This window comes from Lissotriton helveticus, chromosome 1_1 (genome assembly GCF_964261635.1).
Source record: "Lissotriton helveticus chromosome 1_1, aLisHel1.1, whole genome shotgun sequence".
NCBI lineage: Eukaryota > Metazoa > Chordata > Amphibia > Caudata > Salamandridae > Lissotriton > Lissotriton helveticus.
This window is the reverse complement of record NC_136057.1, coordinates 174,292,331-174,310,622: the sequence shown is the minus strand read 5'-3', so window position 1 is coordinate 174,310,622 and position 18,292 is coordinate 174,292,331. Positions and strand designations below refer to the sequence as shown.

At 44.0% G+C, this 18,292-nt stretch overlaps 1 protein-coding gene across 1 annotated transcript in view; it reads right to left on the bottom strand.

The window, feature by feature from the left end:
- IPO13 (importin 13) overlaps nucleotides 1–18,292 on the bottom strand; it is a 651,059-nt gene that overhangs the window by 130,177 nt on the left and 502,590 nt on the right. Inside the window, exons 12-14 of the mRNA XM_078661811.1 lie at nucleotides 14,711–14,791; nucleotides 9,357–9,494; nucleotides 6,513–6,609 (exon numbers count right to left, since the gene is read on the bottom strand). Of these exons, the coding sequence (XP_078517937.1) occupies nucleotides 6,513–6,609; nucleotides 9,357–9,494; nucleotides 14,711–14,791 (316 nt within the window). The remainder of the gene's footprint in view (nucleotides 1–6,512; nucleotides 6,610–9,356; nucleotides 9,495–14,710; nucleotides 14,792–18,292) is intronic.

Here is an 18,292-nt window from a genome sequence, read left to right as displayed (position 1 = left end):
CTGGTACCAGCCCTAACATGGATGCTCCATTAAGCACCAGGACAAGTCCTTTACCTCTGCATCTTCACAGCCAAACAGAAGTTACTTCCTATATAAAGGAAAGGCCCAAGGGCCAGATCAAGTCAGTTTTTCCAGATATTCACAAGATATAGCAACACACACCTATGTGAAATAGAAATAATTACACTGCCATGATTGTTTTGACAATATGGCTTTCAGGACCAATGTTAAGATGCCTCATCCTGCCAATGCCGCCTGCACATCTGGTAGGTAATCCATGCGCAACCTTAAGGGATGGTAAGTAATGGTGGAATCATTCAAATTTAAAATTAAACACCCAGCCCACCTGAAAACAGATGTCCCAGTTGTTACTGTCCCAAAGCTCGACTCTGGAAATGCCTCACCTAGCTCAAGGCAATATTTCAGATAGCAGCTAGACTTGTCACAACCTCAATAGAATTTTACATCATCACACACATTCTAAACAACCTGCTTAGACTACCCTTAGCAGCAAGACCCAAGTTCAGATTATACTGGTTCAACTTTATAAATGCACTTGAACAAATGCACAGTCGCATAATTCAGCATTTTATCTAGCTGGCCGCAACTTCAATGAGCCTGAAGGACAAAGATTAATGTCTGCTCCCATGCTAGTAAGTGCCTTTACACAAGTGTATTTAAGTAAGAGAAAGAGATTGCTTCCACAATCGCAAAAAGCAACTCCGCAAACTATTCGCATGAGCTGGTCAACCTGGTCACTTTTTCAGACAGCGCGAGGAGCCAAAAAGTAGAAGATCCCCATGTCTTGAAGAACCTCAACTTAAGCGCCCTATGCTCCGAAACGCATGTTCACTGGTGGTAGGCCCTCTGCTTGAAACTTTCTCCCTCTTGTTTAGGAAACACACAGAATTCACTCTCAGCTCTTCTATCTGAATTATTGGCTTTCTACTACACCAATGCTGACACTATGCGTCTCAATCTCGCCTACTTGCCAGTTTCCAAAAGATTCGCTTAGGACTGCTGCCACTATTGGTACCGTAATCTCTTTCTTAAGGATGTCTCTTATTTCTTGTAAAGCACCCCATACTCCTTGTGGCGCAGGTCCCCTATACAGAACTGCTCATTGTTAAAACTAAAGCAAATAATAATGAAAACAGCAACATAGGAGAATTTGCTGCACCGGAGATGCCGAGTGCGACTTGTGACTTACAGAGCTGGAAGAGGGCTCGCGAGCTGTGTTTTGGGAGACTGCATCTGACTCAGCAGAAGATAAATAGAGAGCCCTTTGGAAATCGATTTCTTATGTTTGTTTAGTCACTGTTTTTTAAAGGATTCTGCATTTGTCCTTTCCTTTTAAGATAACCCCTTTACAGAATTAGGTTGTAGAATGTTAGGAAAAGGAACCTGTTGCTGGTGGGTCTCTGTAGAGTGCAGCGTCCACTGTGGAGTGCAGTGTCCACTGCCGGGACAGTGCTTGCTGATGGGTGCGGTGCCTGCTGACAGGTGAAGTGCCTTCTGAATGGAGACCGCGGCCATCTGCAGGGAGCAGGTGTGACATCCGCAGTGAACGACAACAGTGGGCAGGGGTACCCTATTGCTTCAAGGAGCAGCGCTCTATTAAGGGAAGGAGTGGTACTCTACTGCACTAAGGCGTGGTGCACTATAACACAGAGTCGTGGTGCCCTACAGGGAGCAGCAAAGACCCATTGAGCACACACAAACAGCTGTGCGCTATTGTAAGAATCAGTGGTGTTCTACTGTAGGAAGCAGTGATTCCCTACTGCATGGAGCAGCGGTGCCCTGTTCCAGCGAGCAGTGGTGCCTGCCCTACTACAGGGAGCAGCAATGTTCCCTTGTTACAAACAGTGGTGCCTCACTGCAGAAAGCAATGGTGTCCAACTGCATGAAGCAGCGGTACCCTACGTGACGAACTGTTCTCATACGAGAAACATCCAAACAGGACAGGGGATCCTGTTAGAGGGACCCATGGATCAGCTAAATACCAGAAGAAGGCACCGAACATTTTACCTGGGGTTCAGTTCAGCTGGACACAATCGACAGGAAATAGCAATCTAACCAGCTCACCTGAACCTCAGGATAGAATAAACACTTCATTTAGTCTCTTGGGGGGTCAGGATGTCTATTTGGTACATACACTAAGGCCTTTAGCAGAAGTGACTTGGATTATAGGTTGATGGTTATGGAGTGAACCTAAAGATATCAGAGGCCACAGCTCACATGAAGATCAAATCAGGGCACTTGCTACAGACCTTCACGCAACTTTCAAGATTGTCCTGTTGGGACACCAACATATGGAGTTAACAATCATCTAAAGCCAGTCTGCTTTTTGTGTTGGGTCACGATATCACACTATTGGCACTGGTACTAGAGACACAAGACAAGCCGCGTGGACCAGTCCTCACCGGGCCATTCAGAGATGAGGGAGCAGCACGTGGGGAATTGAGAGGCAGGGGTGCAGTCAGGTGACGAAGGGCTATTTCAGCATGAGAATGAAAAGAGTCCATTGCTCGTTTTTAATCAAGATCTCACAAAGGACCATCTTCAATGGGACTATTGGCATTTGGGAGGTATTTTTTTTCCGGATCTGAAATATCTCAATCGGATGTGATCTACCATCATCACAGTCCCAAAGATTAGTGGGGAATGTGGGTGGTGGAAGCTTGAACTGCTTAGTACAGTGATGTGAGGGCGACGCGTCGCTACTCTAGGCTATTAGGCTGTGAGCACAAATGGATTTACATCACAAGATAGCAATAATGTTAGTCAAGGCCAACGAAGACTCGTCCTTGTAGCTTGCAGCTTTCACTCAGGTTCTCATGGTACAATCTGTCCCTGTGTCAGTAGGCAGGGGTGTGAGTTGGCTTTTGGTTAGATTTGGATTACAGAGAGTGAAGACTGTCCATCACCCAAGGGTGAACCTCAGTCCTCTGTAGCGGCATGCCCAGTGGAGGCCACGATGGAGGCAGGGGCAGCTTCAGAGTTATCCAAGCCTTGCTCTGACAGCATGCACTCTCCAAGAAGCAGAGAGTAGAGATTCAACTTCCAGGTGGGGTAATTCGTGCTCCAAAGTGGATGCCTCGTAACTACCTTCCACTACGGTAAGATATGGAAAAGGTGGAGCTCTCTCATCCAAATAAACGGTTGTCCACTGTGAGCTTTCACGCTATTCTCCTCATCAAGTAATGTGTTCAGAACAGGAGCGTAGTTGGAAGCATGAAGCATTCAGGGCGAAGGATGCGAGTCCTGATGTCTGGGGAGAATCTAAGCTGCAGGAGGTGACCTGCCTTCTTCTAAAGGGAATCTCTTCATCCATCACCATTCCTGGGCAATTAGCCTTCTATTGTTTCAATCTCTTCTTCTTCCTTTGCACACACTGGAAAATACACCACCCGCTAATAAACTGGAAAAAGCACAACTGAAAGAATAGACCAGTTGTGAAACTATCAATTGTCCATACATAGTGAAGATTTCAGGCGGAGCTGGAAGAAAAATGAAAACTAGGCTAACACAACATAAGAGAAACATTAGCATTAAAAATCCAAAATCGAGTGTGGCAATTTATTTCTTGGAATCCAAATACAACATCAGTCGCTAGAAATTCCAAACACTGAAAGCAGTACCACACAGTGAGGACTAAGACTTAAGAAAAACATTACCTGAAAAGGAGATTTACTGGATAAAAAGACAGGATAAAGTCCAAAAGGGACTCAATGATAGAGTCAAAATCAAACTTTAAAAAAAATAAATTGTATCATCACATATTTCATGTCATTTACTTTTTCAACATAAGAATCATTTTGTGTACACTATGAAACACTATTATGTGTTTCAAACTGCATATTTTACACATACTGGAAGGATTTTTGAATAGACAAATGTTACCCATTGACCTCTTATAGGCTTACGATAAATAGCCCTACCTGAGCTGCTACAATATGGACACTAGAGGGTATATTCATAGATGATTTGATTAGTACTCTCCAAAATACAGCCCTCACCTTAATCTACTGGAGATATTTGATAACACGGATGAAAACTTAAAACTATAGTTACTAATAATTACTTTGAATAATTTCCACTCTCAGGTTAGGACTTCCCCATTTAAACAAACCAGAGACTAGTCCCCACACATCAATTGGGCCTATTTATGAAATATAATTCTGTAAGGCAATTTTTTCAAAGTCCTTTGGAATCTTGTAGTTTTCGCCCACACTTAGGAAATCCCTTACAGCACCACACACTTAATATGAGGCCCATTTTTCAGATTTGAAAACATGGACTCTTTTTCTATTATAATTACTACATGATTGTAGCACACCACCAATGTAGTATTCTTTTAATAAGTCAATTTTTATTGGGTTTAGCTTACTTCCTTTTCCAATTGTTATATATTCTACATCATCCTTTTAATTTTCTTTACAACAAAGTGCTTGTACTTTTGTATACTTCACTAGACCCCCTTAGTCATTACCCTAAACATAAACATGGAACTTTGAGTCTCTTTTCATAAGCAAAGACTTTATATGACCCTTAAGTCACTACTCTAAACACACACTTATAGGACTTTGGGGTTCTCTACGTACGCGAGTGACATTCAATACGGCACGCATTCGGAATGCCCACATGCGCCTTTCATCCTGTCGGACCCATGCACTTGAAGATGTGCTCTACTGAAAAATTCTAGCATCCCTTGTATGCACAAATCCTCCTGATTTACAATTCATTTATAATTTCCATATTTTAATTGGGCTTGATCATTTTGTTTAATTCTTCCAGAATTTACACAAATGATGCATTAATGTTTAGTTATCTCTGGCAAAAGACCTTAACGGATCTCAAATGGATTAGGGAAGCACAAAATGTTTTCAATACAATACGGATTTACCAGGAAAAGACATATTACAAAAGAGAAAAACAGTTTAAAGAGACTCAACTAAACTTTTATATTATTAAGAATCCATGCACTTACTAAGAATGCTTGAAGAGAAGAGCATACTTTGGGCTGAATAACTGATACATGAAGGAATTCCAACTTTCATTAACAAGAGATTGAAAGACGAGAAGGCTAACTGTTTAGGAATGGTAATGCATGAAGGGACATCCTGCAGGAAGAGGCAGCTCATACAATTGTTCCAGGGACAGCAGCTGCTGCTTCAGAGCACCCCTAGAAATGAGTAAAATTGCCTAATAATGACATAACGAGTAAAGTGCAACTTGTAGGATATCAAGTGCTTCATCTTTTGAACAGAAGAAAAGAAAACAAGACATTTTCGTACAGGAACAATCAGAGGCCACTTGGTTCTTACAAATGTCATGTTCGATTCATTGTGTGTTATATCTAGAACCTACCCTGTGTACTTCCTAGTTCTATACACATTTGTTGTTTACAAACCTGTCCGTCAGCTGATAGCAGTGGTGGTCACTTGGCTTCTGAAGTGTCGCTGGTTGCCTTCTCCTATGCTATCAGCTGGAGCCGTTCTAGGACCGTTGTCTAAATTAGGAGAGTAATCAACCTTTCAGCTGGTACAACCCAAAATGTCATTCACATGATGCATATGCCCACTACAGCATACATCAATGGTACAATCCACTTGAGTCAACGGCTCTCTACACTGTGAGCGATGACATTTCGCTCCGCTTCCACATAAATATTATTCCACTTCAGCGCCAAGGCTGTTGAGACAATCTCTGCTTTTAAGTCACTTGTTTTTTGTTTTTTTTAAATATTTTTGCGATACAGCTTTTTGGTTTTTTACTTTTTGTGCAAACATACGAAATTCCCCTTTAGAAGGCTGTAGGTTTACTTTTTATTACTTTTTAACTTTTGATGCCTGTTGCATGTTTTTGAAAGGAAAAAAATGAAGACAAGATTGCAAGCTTGCCAAGGTCAGAATGATTGGCTTTGCTAATCCTTGCTAAGTATTGTTGTAGAACTATACTTCGAGTAATCTAAATCCCTAACTGTTAAATTGATAGTAGTTCGTGATTTGAGATCACAAAAACACATTTTTGAGACTATATATGGAGTACAAAATCTTTGCCTCAAGCAATTTCTCTCATCCCCAGCTCATCCATTAAGTCACTGTAGTCCGGTATAACAAAGAGGTAATAACTGAGGAACAATATAACATTTGCAATCAGACTCTGAGGAAGCGGTTTCAAATGCAAATGTGGGATGAGCAGTACAGCCTTAAACGAACAATCAAGCACTGAGTGACACCAACACAGTGCTTTCTCTGCTTCTTCAGAACCCATCAGATGGATGGTAGGAATCCAACTCAGGTGCAGAAAGACCATTGATGCTTGAGAAACCGGAGCAGCTACACATTCAGGTCAATTCGTCGTGATAAAACAAAAATATAAATTCTGTAAAGATCAACACAACAACATTTGCAAAATAAAATTTACCCAAAGAGATCAGAGGAGCATTCTGAAGAGAAGCTGCCACAGGGGGCAGAAGAGACTTCCCTTTAGAAACTTAAGAGACATACCTTGTTGGAAGAGGGACAGCGTGACTGAGGAGACAAGGAGGAAGAGTGCCTTGATGGGTGGGAAGTGGGCGGGCTCGTGAGCAAAGATGTGCACCAGCTGAAAGAGTAACAATACCACTGGTTACTTCACAAAGCATGAGAACACCACTTTCACAAAGTAATACAAACTAACAACTAATTCCATAGAGACATCCTCTAGCAAGTACATTCCCTACCTATTCACCACTCACCTAAGTTAATGTAAGGAGATTCAATGGGGACCTCCTCCACTAGGGACATTCCAAGGCTATAGACTACTCAAACAAGGTAATGCAGAAGATTCAATGGGGACATTCCAAGGTGGATAAGCACGATGATGCAAGCAGTTTCGACTGGGAGATTTCCTATGCACATCGCTGCTCACACAAGGCATTTAATCCTTCATAAGAGACCGTCCAAGCCTTGCAAAAAGTAATACAAGCTTATTCTATTGATACATAATTCACATCTGACATTCCAAGCCTAGACACTGCTCAAACAGGTTGTGCATGAAAATGTGACTGGAATTTGCTACACAGCGGAGATTTCCTAAGCAGACCACCACTCACACAAGGTAATGGATCCAAAGGGAACTCTTCACTGCTCACAAACTATAGGTCAGGCCTATTCCATCGGTACACTCCTCACTGGGGACATTCCAAGCCTACTAGACACAGACCAAACAAGATGATGTATGCAGACTAGAGGGGGACATGCTTCACTGAGAACAATCAAAGGCTAGACACTTCTCATACATGGTAATGCTAGCTTATTCCATTTGGACCTTTAAACTTTACTAGACACTGTCCAAACAAGGTCATGCATGCAGATCCAATGGGGACATCCTACAAGGAGGTCATTCCAAGGTTAAACAATGCTCACACAGCTTCACAGATGTACAGTCACATGGGATATCCAACATGATGAACATTCCATGCTAGACATCGCTCACACATGGAAACACAAGGTCATTGTATTGTGACATACTTCAATGGAGACATTTAGTGCATAAACACCATTCACGTAAAGTAATACATGCATACTGGACGCAGGCATCCTTCACCAGGGACGTTTCATCACAGACATCACTCGCACATGGGAACACAAAGTTATTCTATCGAGGCATACTTTAAGTGAGACATTCAGCGCATGAACACTACTCACGTAAAGTACTACATGCATAGTGAATGAGGACATCCTTCACCAGGAACAGTCCTAACACAGTGGTATTCCCACAAGTGACACATGCATCCACCATCTGGACGCCACCTCCACTAACACTGCTCCCTCATGGTAATACATGTAGATTCAAAGGAATATCGTTCTCTGGGGTCATTCTAGGTCTTGGAACTGTTCACACAAGAAAAGACCCTTATAGGGCCAAAAAGCATCATGGTTACACTCACATGGACTGGAACTTTCATACTAGGCTATATGAGGCAGAAGTGACGGGAGTCAGGCCACCCTACCACCTTCATCCTGTTGGATATTTTCTGCAGCCTTTGATGCACTCGCTTTAAGAGACTAGCGGAGTATTCGGGGCAAAGACTTGGGTTTGATTTGCTCCGTCTTATCAAGAAGGTGGCAGTAGGTTCAGGTGGCACATTTTACTTCCACTTCTTCGTCAAATCAGCTCCCTGGTTCACTACCCCTGTAGCATTACTTTTGAAATACTTCAATCATTTCTCCATCCCTAGATGAATGCACAGTAGACGACAGTATAAAATGCGCAATGTACAGTAATGAGACCCAGATTGTGCTTAGGAAAAGAACTCAGGGCATCAAGTTACAGGTTTATTATCATGCTGTAGAGGTCTGAATGGAGCAAACAAACTGTCTTAATAGAGACAAGATGGGGTTCCTAATGTGGGCTGTGAAGGCTGCAGCTCCCATAGTTTTCTGGGTAGAGTATCATTCCTATTTGATTAAGGAACTGGTCTTTTAAAAAGTGAAGAACTTAAATGTGCTTTCAAATATTCACTCTTGTTAGTTTGTTTTCTGACATTTGAGTGTCTAATCATCTCCTTGAGTAAGCATTGGCTGCTCTGCTTCAGTACTCTGACAGAGTTAATTACTAAAAGGGAGTAGGTGGTTATCCAGTTTGGGAACCCAGGAAATGAGTGGCAAACACATTTGAATGTTACAATGGCAGCACATTAGTATGCTCTGATTACCCCTGGGCCCCAGGGGCCAGATTTCACACTTTAGGTATCCGGACCTTAATTCTGAGACATCCAAAAATCAAGCCACTTATGTCATCTTCAGTTGAAAGAGATACAGTCACATCTAGAACAGTGCTCACAATTGTGCTGACTGATAGTAATCCAAGGTGGATACATGAAACGTGTAGCTCTATTGGAAGGCCATCTGCAGTCAGTGCATACTTACATCAGTCTTATCCAATCTCATTAACTCTCAAGGACCAAAACACTTGAGTAAGGACCTCAAAAAGATCAACACAAGACTACGCTTGGTCTGTAAGAGCAGTGGTAACTAAACTGTTAAATTACCTCTCTCTACATATCCATTAAGCCCTCACAGAGGTCATTTGTAAACAGAGTAATAGAGCTACTGGGCAAATCAATGTAAACTGATGCGAGGAGAACAAGTGCCAGGTGTGTGCCCCTTGTGTACTTATGATCAGCAAAGAGATGGCGAATCAGATAGGACTGTTAAAGGACACAATACAGCTTTTGATGAAGCCAAAATAGCGAGCCCAACTCAGGGCAACGCCCTGGCCACCTGTCGTACGCATGTGGGATACAGTAAAATAAATGACAACTGCACACTGTCAACCAGATCTAAAATCAATAACACAAGCGTTACCTGGCGAGTAAGGTCGAGGGCAGAGGCTTGTGGGATTGTGCTGTACATCTGGCCAAGCATCTCGCACAGCTGCGGCACCATGGGTGCAAAGTCGTCAAGGAGTGTCTTCACTGATTTTTCAAAGATGGCGCAGACGGACTGCAGTGACAAAGGAAATAGGAGATTAGAAACAGGGTGAAGAGCAGTATGTCAGCACAGACTGAACAGCAAGTACCATCCCAGAGTATTTCAATGCTCCTTCAGGATAACTTTTGCTTGCATCAACCTTCCATCAAGGGTCAACCAACTAGCACATTGCTTCAAAAACTAACAGACTACCCATAATGCTTGTGCAACGGAGACCACGGATACCCTCAATAACAAATTAAGCCACAAAGGACAACCTGTTTCTATGTTTAGTGAAGAACCTGTGCAGGTTATGGAAGAAAGATGTTGCGTACTGTTAACAAGTTTTATATATGGCACTCAAACCCTGGATAATCCAAGCACCGTACCAAGCCTCTAGGCCATGTGATGAAGTGAGAGGGCACCAAATCACGGGTCCATGCACCATCTTTGGGAAAACTCTCAGAGTGAATGTAAGTATTGAGAAACTTTCTGCAGAGCAACCACCTAGAGAAGTTATATGAAAACTGGATCCACACCTCACTGAGAAAGAACAGTGGGCTAGAGGAACCTGTACACAATTACACCATGAAATATGATGTGGCTGTCCCAGAATATACTGCGACTTGGCCCTGCAGGAGGGTACAATGCAATAGGAGATGGTCCTGATACTGTTTACATTGTTGGAGATCCCAGATTAGGCAGAGTTTGGTGTAGTGGTCTATAGTTGGACTATGGAAGGGGAGGAATATACATTTTACGACACTTTGGAAGATGAGGATTACAATGCGGAATATAGGGTATCATACCCCTATTTTCCTAAAATAACCGAGGGGCTGGGCCTGTATACACCGTGGGAAGTGTAGGGCTCTGTACTTGGTTATACAGGGACTGTTGAGAAGTCTTCCCATTATCATACTGTGGCAGATTATTATTCTGTCCCCTATATCCTGGAAGGTACAGGGTCTCTCCCTTAGAACACTGCTATAAGTGAGGGGGTCTGGATCTGTATACATGGTAGTAGGTGTGGGGGGTTCTTGATGGCTATACTGTGAGAGTTGAGGCTGTGATTTATGATATAGTATCCAATGAATAATCGGTCTCCTATTATATTATGGAAGGTCTGGGGTCTCTCCCTTATAACACTGCTCTGGCTCTGTATACTCATGTATACTCTGGCTCTGTATACTCATGGTAGCAGGTGTGTGTGTGGGGGGGTCTCTTGTTGGTTGTACTGTGAGAGTTGAGACTATGAGATCTGGGGTCTCTCATTACACGACTAAGTGAGGGGTCTGCCCAGTATACATATGGCAGCAGGTGTAGCAGTCTCTACTTGAGTCGACTATATGTGTACACATGTATGTGGTATTTGTGTAGCATGTACTTAGCCCTGAGGCTGCAGAGCACTGTACAGTGCCATGAGGACATATAGTCAGCAAGTGATTAGAGGTGAAGCTGGGTACTGAGAGTGGTTGAGGGCTATTACTTTGTAATGATGTCGTGCATTTTTAAGAGGTGCATCTGCAGCTGTAGCCTAACTTCAAACAGGGTTGGAACAGACTTGGACAGAAGGATGCCATTGTAGATCCTGGATGCACAGATGGAGAGCGTCTCCTGCCTTGCTTTCTCTTTCTTACACTTCTTCGTCTGTTGGTGTCCTGGCTCCGAGTGTGCAGAGTCACAGGAGATGGTGAGCGCGTCAGCCAGGTAAGCAGGCCTGCCAGTGCTGATGGTTCTGTAAATGATGTAGACAATGTGGGCTGGCAAGGGCAGCCAGTAAAGTTCCATCAGGGCGGGTATGAAAATATGTCTTCAGGCTGTTGATAAAACATGCAGTCTGGAAACATGTAGTGTAGGATGCACTTAACATGAGTCACTGTGGCGCCTAAGAGGCAGTTCTGAAGTTGTTTAGTGGGATGAGGGGATTTACTTCCTCCTTGTGAATCGCCCTAGAAGCCATTCAGAATCCAGAAAGCTTCATTGTAATACCTTATGTGCGTTGGAAGGCGGCACAACTGGTCTTCATCACTACTTCTTCCACCTCCAGATCTGATGACAGATTCCAGAGATGCATACAAATGGCACCCCTGCGGGCTGACTGAAGGTTGTTTTTCTTTCAGAGCATCTTTTAATGGGCTCCATGAAGCCAAATAAAACAAGATACAACCATTTCAGATACAACAATAGATGAAGATATCCTGAACCACATCTTGGTCTAGCATCACTTATGGTATGAATGAGGACTGTTGCATAGCACGTTCGCCATGTTGTTGATAGATACCAGCTGGAGACTGACTAGGATGGAAGTCCTGTGAAGACCACTACTAGAGACTAACAGCCTCCAGACGAAAAGCACAAGATCTAATACTGCCATGCAGCTGCACTACTAAATGGGGGCTGTGTTAGTCATCAGCACCTGGACAAACTATCCACTGATGGAAGGAAGAAGGGGTTTCAGGGCTAAACGAATGACCTACAGTTCCAGACGACACATATGATGGAGCTGCTCAGGAGTCAGAGGACAATGATCTCTACCTGGTCACTGAAACCCATCACAAAGATGACACTTTTGTCACTACTGTGAGTCCTGGGCAAGGCGAATAGCGTACCTCAAGTCAGTTTGGTAAACAGCAAGCAAAATTCACCACTGAAGTTCCTGAGCTGCTTCCACCGAAATGTGGTGCTGGCCGAAAGTCACCTCCAGTGTTGGCTTCAATGTTAATGAAGGATCCACTGGAGACCTGCCTACGCCAATGAGCATGTGTACCAAAGGAATGCATGAAACCAGAACCCAATAAGTCTCAGAACCATAAAGGCAAGAACAGACATTGCCTGAATGCCCTGGAATCATTACAAAAGGTAGAGGCCTTCCACTGTGTCCAGAATGGATGATTCGAATCCTCTTCATTGGTGCAAAATGGGCGTTTGACTTGTTGAAGGTGAATCCCAGGGAAGACACTGGGAACACCTTTGTCTGAAGGTGGCCTGAGATTAGATGAGGCTAGCTCGACTTCAGCAGCCACAGCACAAGGTACAGTGGTACATATATTTCCAAGCTGCAAAGATGGGACAGAATCCCTGATATTTTGGTTTGTTAACATCCTGCAAGTATAATGACACCTTAGGTACTCGAAATCCAAGGTCAACAGGGCCTGGGCAAGCAGCATCAGATTGAAGTTCTTGAAAATCAGGATCAGTTCTATTTGGGTGCAAAAAAGCACTGTGAGTCTCTCCACCCTGGGCATAAGCTGGATCATGCCTTTAAAAACGCAATGCTGAATCCTACTCCCTTCTGGTCTCAGAGGGTCATTGGAGAGAAAACTAAAGAGGTTTTGCAGCACATGCAGCAACAGGTGAAGAGGAAGAAGAGGATCACTGCATCTGCTGGTGGCCACAGCTTCCCTTGAAGCTATGAAAAAGCTAAATAGATTGCTGAATATTCTGCAAAGGCTGCCTCTGGCGAAATGCAAAACTATTTGTGTAACCTGGGGAATGTTCAGTACTCCTGGTGGAATTGTTGAGGGAGGGCGGGGATAAGCAGCTCCAAAAATGCGGTCATGAAAGCGCTCCACAGCTAAAGCTGCTATCTTCCCAAACATCCTGTTTCTGTTAAAGGACAGGTCCAAAACCTGGACATCTCCAGAAAATCCCAGCAGCACGCATCCAGACATGTTGATGGATGACCACTTTTGGGCCACTGGCCTAGATCACACACAATTTGCAATGTCTAGGCCAGATCTCAGAAAGTTTTAATGAGTCCTGGCCATCCTGTATTGTTGGGGCAAAGGAATTACTTACCTTCTTGGGCATGACAGGCAAAGTCTTGCTGGCCCTGTCCCAGAGAGAGTGTACCAATCCACAAGACGAATAAAAAGCGGTCAGCTGTCAGCTTAAAACAGGACATGTCACAGGCTGGGGTGGTGGTATGAACTAGTGCACCTTCCATCCAGAACCAGCCACCAACAGTGTCACTGCAGTGTTTGAACTCAAAGCTGGTTTATTGTGACCCATAATGTAACGAATAATGCAATATTTGTCCTGAATGAAAATATCTCCCATCAGAAGATTGAGCATGGGTAGGATTCAGAATTTGCATCAGACTTACAATTGGTGGTCTACAAGGCTTCCAGCCTTTAAGCACCAAGTTATATATTGAGAATACCAAGAAGTTGCATTATTATGCTCCATCTCAGAGTGATCGCTAGAGTCCATGTAGTCCAGGTGACGTGCGACAGACATGCTTTGCAATCTCAATGTTTGTTAATATGCTACTCAGGATGCTGCAAATGTTTGTCTATCAGGTGGTCACGTAGGAAACCATCAACTACCATGGGCAGTTATCAGAAGTTTACTGCCAACCTTTTAGGGGGCTTAAGTGTGGGTTGCTTTATCAGTGAAATGGGGATTTGACTGTATCAAAAGTTTACCGAGTGGAAGAGGTGTGGCGCCGCGGCCAGGGCGACTGACGCTGGAATCTGGGGACCACGGTTCAATCCCCGACTCCGGCGGCAGGTCAGCCCAGCACCATGTGACTCTGGGCAATAGCTCGCTTAATCTTCCCGACGGCCCCCCAGCGCCTAGAGACCCTTACGGGTGATTGTGCGCTTTACAAATGTGGACTTTACTTTACTTTACCGAGTACCTATGGGTGGGGGGTTGAGGACAGAGGGCTGGTTATAAGTCAGTAGTTCATTTTCTTTTCGGTCAATACTGTTTGATTTTCATACTTCACTTTCTATCTGACCATTCCCTTGGCTTCTTGCTATATGTTTAAAAATCGCCTAATTTCAAAAACAAATATTTGTCCCCTGAAGAGAAGTGGAACTCAGTGCAAACCTCTTAATGTGTATGAGAACAGCAGCAATTCTCTGCACCCCATTACTGGGCAAAGCCTTTTCACAGAAGAAAAACTGAAGCTCTTTCCAATTATGCGTGATCGGAGTAGAGTGCATCCATTGACCTTGTACAGCATAAGCCAATATTCCAGGGTGAGAGTCCACCCTTAAGTACTTGGGAGTAACATTAAACAGACTAGCATTTTCCCTCCATGTCACAGTCCTACTATGGAAGGGAACAGCTGAACAGCCTCAAATGTGGCTGCTGGTCCAGGGGGCATAAGCTGGATATGCAGTGCCCACATCATCTCAACATAGATTATAAAACCCCAAGGAATGGTGGATAGGTGTCAATTCCTCAACAGCCCATCAGCTTCAAGCAGGCATATCAGGGGCAACAAAGACCATAGTTACCTCCACCACCTGGGCATCGTTCAGCCACTTGCTCAGCACCTTCTGGATGAGCTGGAAGACCTGCTGTAGGACGACCACCACCTGCAGAAGAACACGAGAGGTCAACTGAGAGAACATGAAAGGACAGTGCCAACAACACACGGCTGGAGAGAGGAGACACAGCAATGAAGAAGAACAGTACAACGACATCCATTCAGCCCGGAGAGGTGGGTAGAGAGGATAGATGAGCATGATAAGAGACAAAGGTCAAAGAGGAAACCATAATGGAAGACATAAAAGTAATGCTACAAGGGAAGGGTGTAGGTAAAGACATAACAGACCAGCAACAGGGGAAGACAGGAAGACCAATTCCACTCATCAGCCAGAAAGTATACATGTTCACCCAGAAAGCTGCTGGTAAGAAACTCTAAAACCACCATTCACCATTCAGTAGACAAATTGAAAATGGACAATAACACTGTAATATTCAAACCCATAGAGGCAATTCAGTTTGAGGAGGCGCTTATAATTAGGATTGTTATTACTAGATTGCATAGAGTAGTTGCCATTAAACCAATTAGATGAAAAGTGGGAAGTTAGAGAAAACAGGATAAAAAGAGTATACTTTGCACAACTACAAGGAATATGACAAAAATTAAAAGAAATGTATCACATCTAACAGACGGCACATATTGTTATTAGAGCTTTGAGCCTAGTAGAATATTTTGCTTCACACAAGAATAATATGTTTTGCTGTTGTGTCAGCTTTGCTTGGTAAGCTATGTCTGTACAGTGAGTGCCGAGGCCTTCACCTACAGAACGTGACGATAAAATCACCTTATCGTTTTCAGGTTTCTGAACAACGCTCTCCTCGTTCTTTTCAGGAATCATCGGCCTCATCGACCGGTGGTGGAGGAGGAGGCAGAGGTCGGGGCGGTCAGCAGGGACGCGACCAACCCCGCCCGAAAGACGGTAAAGGCAAGCAGGACGATTCAACACCGAAAAGACCCCAGTTTCAGAAAAAGAAAGTTGCCGCTTTAACAGCGAGATATGCTACAGATAGTGAGAACGCAGCTTCAGAATCAGACATGGGCTCTGACCTTGTTGGACAGCGCGGCGGAGATTACCATAGTGCGAGAGGCCCTGCGTCCGCTACTGAAGGTGACAGCGACTGACCGTTATGTTGTTGTGGAGACAGCTGACACTAGAGTAGCTCCCCCTGATAGACTTTATGAAATAGTCCTTTTAATTGAAGGTGGCATACAACGTACCATAAAAGGGGTATTTTGGGGAAATCTTACGACTACTTATGACATTTTGTTAGCGGAGGCTGACTGGCCCCCACCTTTTGTGCTCGCAGCTCTGAGAGGGGAGGAGGTGATCCTTCCTAGTTTCGTGCACACTGTTTTGAAGGAGCAGGCGCTGAATTTTGCAGAAGAGTGGGCTAAAGCCCTTGCGCAGGCTCTCTACCGAACACACTGTGGTTGGGATAAATTTTCTCCACACCACCAGATTCCGTTACGGTCTATGCCACAGCCTCAACCTCAATATCCTATCAGACGCGAAGCTAAGGCTTCCGTTGCGGTAATCCTTGAACAATTGGAATATCAAGGTGTAATTGAAACTTGTGTGTCACCGATGAATAACCCTCTTTTTACTGTGACCAAGCCAGACGGATTGTACCGTTTGGTATTGGATTACCGGCATCTTAACTCGCATTGTCATACCTGTGCAGTACAGAATACACACAGCTCTGCTTTAGTGGATGGTCTTGTGCGGAAACGTTTTAAAACCACACGACATTTCCAATGTTTTTTTTGCCCACAATTTAGATGGTCAAAGTTCCCAATGGACCAGTTTTACAAGTGGCGGTAAACAGCGCCAATACAAACGTTTACCGATGGGCTATAAGAATAGTCCAGGCGTGTTTGCTGCCCGCATTGTCTCTTTCTTAGAGAGAGTGGACACGGATGCGTGTTCGTATATGGATGACATCTATCTCACAGACGACGAGCTTTGGGCGCATAATTTGTAACTTTGCGGACTTCGGTTACAAATTCAACTTTGAAAAGTCTCACATTGCAGAGTACACAGTGTTGTTCCTGGGCTATGAGCTCAACATTGAAGGTCGAGGTTTAGCTCCTCACTTCTTGGAGAAATGCGCACAATTGTGCGCTCCTACAACTCTGAAGAAATTACAGTCCTTGATGGGATTTTTGAATTTCGGGTGTACATACATTCCTGAATATGCCCAGCGTATCATGCCTTTGTATGCTTTGATACAACCTACTTTTAACAAATCGTGCTGGCTGCCAGAACATTCCGCTATTTTGCAATCTTTGCAGGCTTATCTTCTAGAATCTAAATTCTTACTGACTCGTGATAACCACACCAACCTGGTGATAAGAATCATCCCTGGGGCGGTGGGTTTCACTTACCTTACTTTTAATGAAGGAGACACAGTACCTATTGCTTACAAGTCACTTGTACACTTCGGCTGAAATGCGGTTTTCCTCTGTGGAAAAAGTTTTGACAGCAGTGCAGATGGCGATTCTTAAGGAACGTGCGCTGTTACAGGGAAAACGCATAATGGTTGTTACCCCGTATCCTGCATTGGAGGCAGTTACGAAAGCCAGTGTACCAAATTCTAAAGCTGTGCACCCACGGTGGTTACAATGGGCAGCATCATTGACATCTCCGGATGTCACCTTTATTTTTGATGCCTCTTTACAGTCGCAGGAGTTTTTAAAATATGAATTCGTTCATCCTGCACCTTTGGAGGATTTCCATTGCATCATATACACTGATGGTTCAGCGCAAGTTGCGCATGGGTCTAAGCACGCATACGTCTCAGCTTGCACCATTGTGGTAGGTGCCATGGTGAATGATGAGTTCAAGTCCAGAGTCGTGCACACGCAGACTCTAGGGGACTGCACCGCACAATTGGCAGAGCTTCGTGCTCTGATGCTTGCATTGAAGTACGCTGATCCTAGTGTGACAACTCTTATTGTGAATGATGCTTACTACTGTGTCCAGTCTTACAATGAAAACATGTTCTTTTGGATTCAAAATGATTTTCGTGATTCCAAGGGTAGCACAATAAAACATAAAATGATCTGGGTCAGAGTGGCTGACCTTAAAGAGCAGTTGCCGCTCGTGTTTGTAATTCACACTTTAGGTCATTAGCGCGTAGTAGTCCACGCTGTTGGCAATTCGTTGGCAGATGAGGCCGCGAAATCAGCAGTATTGTCATATTTAGTTGCAGCAGTTACACGGACCAAAAGTAAGATTGATGATGATATCTTGGCAGCTGTTGCTGCGACTGAGAAGGGAAGTAAATATCCTAAGGGGTTCCCTTCGAAGTATTCATACCACTTAAGTCCTGATAAAGTTCCTTATGTGAAAATACCCGACGTTGGCGAGAGATTGATTCCCAACGCAGATCGCAGGCACACATTGCTCACAGCGGCCCATGAAGGAGTTGCGTCTGCGCATGCGGATGTTTCGGCTACTGTGGCTCAGTTACAACAGTGTTTCTGGTGGCGGGAACTGTACAAACAGACGCGTGATTATGTCCTTCAATGTGACATTTGCCAGCAGATT